The sequence below is a fragment of the Scyliorhinus canicula genome, chromosome 23 (assembly GCF_902713615.1).
Source record: "Scyliorhinus canicula chromosome 23, sScyCan1.1, whole genome shotgun sequence".
NCBI lineage: Eukaryota > Metazoa > Chordata > Chondrichthyes > Carcharhiniformes > Scyliorhinidae > Scyliorhinus > Scyliorhinus canicula.
The window spans coordinates 17,112,372-17,116,700 of record NC_052168.1 but is presented as its reverse complement, the minus strand read 5'-3'; the positions used below and the strand labels follow the sequence as shown (position 1 = coordinate 17,116,700).

The window sequence follows — 4,329 nt, the reverse complement described above, 5'->3', positions numbered from 1 at the left end:
ATGTTCACCCTTCCTTCTCTCTATTGATCAGAGTTCGCACCCTCCCACATGTCGATATTTACCATTTTTTTTAAAGAGTCTAACCTGGAGGCCAAATCAGATATAGGAATGAATGTCTGCTCTTGTTTTAAATAATTTAATTCTGCTGTCAGCACACTAACTTTCAGAACATGCATTGCTGCAGTCTGCAACAAGTCCTTTCAGATTATAAAATACTGAGAATCGCAAACAGCAGCTGACAGGAAATGGCACAGTCTTTATTTAGATTTACTGCACCAGTTTCCGTCAGAAAGCGGAATTAGGAGCCTAAGATGAAAGCGGACGGAGGAAAGGCCGGCATCGACGTAGCCCACCGATGTTTGATCTACTCAGCCTGCGTCTTGACCACGGCAGCTCTGCTCTCCGCCTCCATGGCGGCTGTGGCGTTGCACCACGTCCTCGCCCTCAAGGCGGAGATCTCGTCCATGAGGGAGGAGCTGGGGCGGTACAAATACCGGCTGGAGCAGCTGGGGTCCTGGGCGCGAGGAACCGAGGAGGGGCAGGCGGCTAACTGGAGCCGGCTGGCGGGCCAGGCCGGCGGGCTTCGCGGGGGAACGCCCGCCAGCAGCCGGGAGAAACCCGCAGAGGGGGAAGGGAGATTCCGAGGGGGAAGGTCGCTTCCTGATCCCGTGCGGCAGTCGTTTGTGCAGCTGATCGCGACGGCTAATGGAAGGCCGGTGGCCAGAGCGAGCCGTTGCCAAAAATGCATCGCCGGAAGGCACCAGCAAGCTTGTCGAGTTGAACGGAGGCCGTTTGCAAATCGCAACCAGGTAGAGGAGACGACTATCCCGTGGATTCTCAGCCTGCGTAAAGGAGGCGCCCTTGAGAAGACGGGTGATAAAATCTCTGTGAGAGAAACTGGTTACTTTCTGGTTTACAGCCAAGTGTGGTATAAGGACGATACATTCACAATGGGGCATCTCATCAAAAGGATAAAGGCAAGCATCGTCGGCAATGAGCCACAGAGTGCGATCCTCTTCCGGTGTATCCAAAACATGCCCGCCTGCTGCCCAAACAACTCCTGCTTCACCGCTGGCATTGCCAAGCTGGAGGTGGGCGATGAGCTTGAACTCATCGTACCACGCGGCCAAGCCCACATTGCCTTAACTGGAGACGGGACATTCTTCGGGGTGTTAAAACTGTCATAAAATGTTGTCCAAAGCATTCGAGGTGGAGTGCTTGGGAGTTTACAGCCCCGTCATTATTCGATTCCTCCTCGGTCCGCTCTGCTGAAGGAAGGAATGGTCGGAGTTTTATTTTTGCCCTTGTTTTGGAAATGCAAACCGATTTCGCCTTTCCCCCTGCATAACTATGGGAAACGGAAGGGACAACTGAGAACAAGCTTGTCTCACATGCAGGGTGAGCTGATTTGATGCTGAATGGAGCCCCCCCCCCCCCCCCCCCTCTCTGTGGTGATGGGACCACAGAAGGGTGATGGTACTGGATGGCAAACAAGTCCCAAGTCAGTTGCTGCTGTTTTATTGACTCGTTCGGTCTCACAACTCTCCTCCCACTCAACCCAGTGTCTGGGCCACCGCCTTTTTACCCATACTCAAAGACAATGCACCTATTTCTCTTAACTGTAATGGTGTAATTGACAAGACGTTGACGCTGGTGACTGGAAGGTGGTCAACAGCGAGGGCACGAAACCAAAGTTCAGTGAGGAAAGAAACATCGACAAAACCAAAGGATAAACCAAATGTCGGAGATCAGCAGGGTGTCAAACGCAAGGCGTTAGCTCCCCCTCTGAAGGTGAGGAGACAGAAGGAGGCCCGGTTCTGAGTGTTCAGGCAACCCAGACTCCACGAAACCCAGCCAGACAACCTCACGCCTCAGATTTCACCCACTCTCCGCAGAGAGGAGCTCGGGACTTACAAATTCCAACTAGGCCAGCTGGGGATGGTTGGCAAAATGACCCCAGGGGCCAGCAGAAAACTGGAGCCGCTCAATACATCGGGTTGAATGAATTCCTCGAGGTCAAGCTCCACAGCGAGGAGGAATAGAACATAGAACATAGAACAGTACAGCACAGAACAGGCCCTTCAGCCCTCAATGTTGTGCCGAGCCATGATCACCCTACTCAAACCCACGTATCCACCCTATACCCGTAACCCAACAACCCCCCCTTAACCTTACTTTTATTAGGACACTACGGGCAATTTAGCATGGCCAATCCACCTAACCCGTACATCTTTGGACTGTGGGAGGAAACCGGAGCACCCGGAGGAAACCCACGCACACAGGGGGAGGACGTGCAGACTCCACACAGACAGTGACCCAGCCGGGAATCGAACCTGGGACCCTGGAGCTGTGAAGCATTTATGCTAACCACCATGCTACCCTGCTGCCCCTGAAGAGAGGAGGGGGGGGGGGGGGGGCACCAGAATTTCGAGGGAGCAGATCACATCCTGCACCAATTCAGTGCTACTTCAGCAAAGAATCCGGATGTGGGAGCAGATCATTGTCAAAGAAGTTTACCGGGAAGACATCAGCGTGAGGAGAAACCTGTTCACCCAGAGAGTGGTCGGCCCATGGAATCTGCCACCGCAGACAGCAGTTGAGGCCAAAACATTATTATGTTTTTCAGAAGGGGTTAGATATAGCTCTCGGGGCGAAGGGAATCGATAGGGGGAGATAGCGGGAACAAGTTACTGAGTTGGATAATCAGCCATGATCGTAATGAATGACAGAACAGGCTTGAAGGGCCGAATGGTCTCGTACTCCTATTTTTTGATGTTTAACAAATCTTTAACGAGTTAAACAAAAATCTGATGCAGGTCAGGACTAAGTAGAGGAGTCTATTATCCCGTGGATTCCGAGCTCGAGATAAGGAACTGCTCGTGACACAACATAGTGGAGACATCGCTTAATTTCTGCATTACCTCAGCCTAGCTTGGTTTAAGGATCATGCTGTTACAATGGGACATTTTATCCAAGGTATAAAGACCGGCGTTATTGGTAGTGCTGCCTCGCTGTGGCAAGGTCGCAGCCACTCCCAGTTCAGCAGCCTTCCTGTTTTTCCTGGCAATGGTATTTGGGAAGGCTGACAGTATTCCATTTCTCACGCTGGCAGGGATATCGAGGCAGGTTTAATGACTGACCCCCTGCTGCATTTCGCTGGTTCGCGCTCACTGAAGCAACCTTCGATCTGCCCGGAAACTGCTGTTTGTCCAGAGCCGGAAGCTTTTGAGAAGGTTTGTTCTCGGGAACGGGCGTTTCCATTGAACGGGACCACATGACGGGCAATAGAACAAAGATGAGAGCAGCTGTCACGGGGGCAATGGGGAGCAGACGTAAACGAACGTCATTTCTTGGCAATGAATGTAATTGTGCAGTTTGCAGTCTGTGTGTCAGTGCCGTCTATTTTCGATTTGAATGTTTACGTAGAAAACATTTCCCCGTTCCCCCAGCTGTATGTTTCTCGGCATGAATTCTATCTTCCCGCCGTTTGTCAATGGGATTCCCCATTCCCGTCGGGAAACCCGCGAGCAGGGATGCACTGCCGGAGGGAACAGGGAATCCCGATGGCTGGGGAATCCCAGGCCGGATGTTTGAATGTAAAGGCAAATATATTTGGGGCAGCACGGTAGCATTGTGGATAGCACAATCGCTTCACAGCTCCAGGGTCCCAGGTTCGATTCCCGGCTTGGGTCACTGTCTGTGTGGAGTCTGCACATCCTCCCCGTGTGTGCGTGGGTTTCCTCCGGGTGCTCCGGTTTCCTCCCACAGTCCAAAGATGTGAGGTTAGGTGGATTGGCCACAATACAATTGCCCTTAGTGTCCAAAATTTGCCCTTAGTGTTGGGTGGGGTTACTGGGTTATGGGGATAGGGTGGAGGTGTTAATCTTGGGTAGGGTGCTCTTTCCAGGAGCGGTGCAGACTCAATGGGCCAAATGGCCTCCTTCAGCACTGTAAATTCTATGTCTATGTCTATATTACAGTGAACACTACATGATACTGTTTATTGTGAAAAAATGATTCACGAGTTATGATGTCTTTATACTGTAAGGAAGTTTCGGTGTTGGATTGTATATGTATTTGTTCGGCCAAATGAATGAAGTTTATTTTTGAAAAATAACCTGGTCTTATTGGTTTAATATCGGAGTTCAGCATTTCTTAACACATGGAGTAAGTTAGTAAAGTCACCATAGTCCTAGAGGACCATAGACTGCTTTCCCCTTTGAGGGGGAAGATTTAACCTGTGGGTCACCACACCTCAGGCGAGGGGCAATGTTGAGAAGGTGGGACTCTCGTGAATACCCTCAGCCCGTACGGGAACTGAACGCACGC

At 51.2% G+C, this 4,329-nt stretch overlaps 1 protein-coding gene across 1 annotated transcript; it reads left to right on the top strand.

Annotated features, from left to right (window-relative positions):
- Positions 1-311: 311 nt before the first annotated feature.
- On the top strand, positions 312-1,419 carry LOC119956630 (tumor necrosis factor ligand superfamily member 13B-like). The gene has a single exon (XM_038783970.1). The coding sequence runs from the start codon at positions 312-314 to the stop codon at positions 1,185-1,187; it is 876 nt and encodes a 291-aa protein (XP_038639898.1). The 3' UTR covers positions 1,188-1,419.
- Positions 1,420-4,329: the final 2,910 nt, after the last annotated feature.

Bases quoted from the DNA above. Each gene is read 5' to 3' on its own strand.
- LOC119956630 (XM_038783970.1), top strand. From the start codon at position 312: ATGAAAGCGGACGGAGGAAAGGCCGGCATCGACGTAGCCCACCGATGT.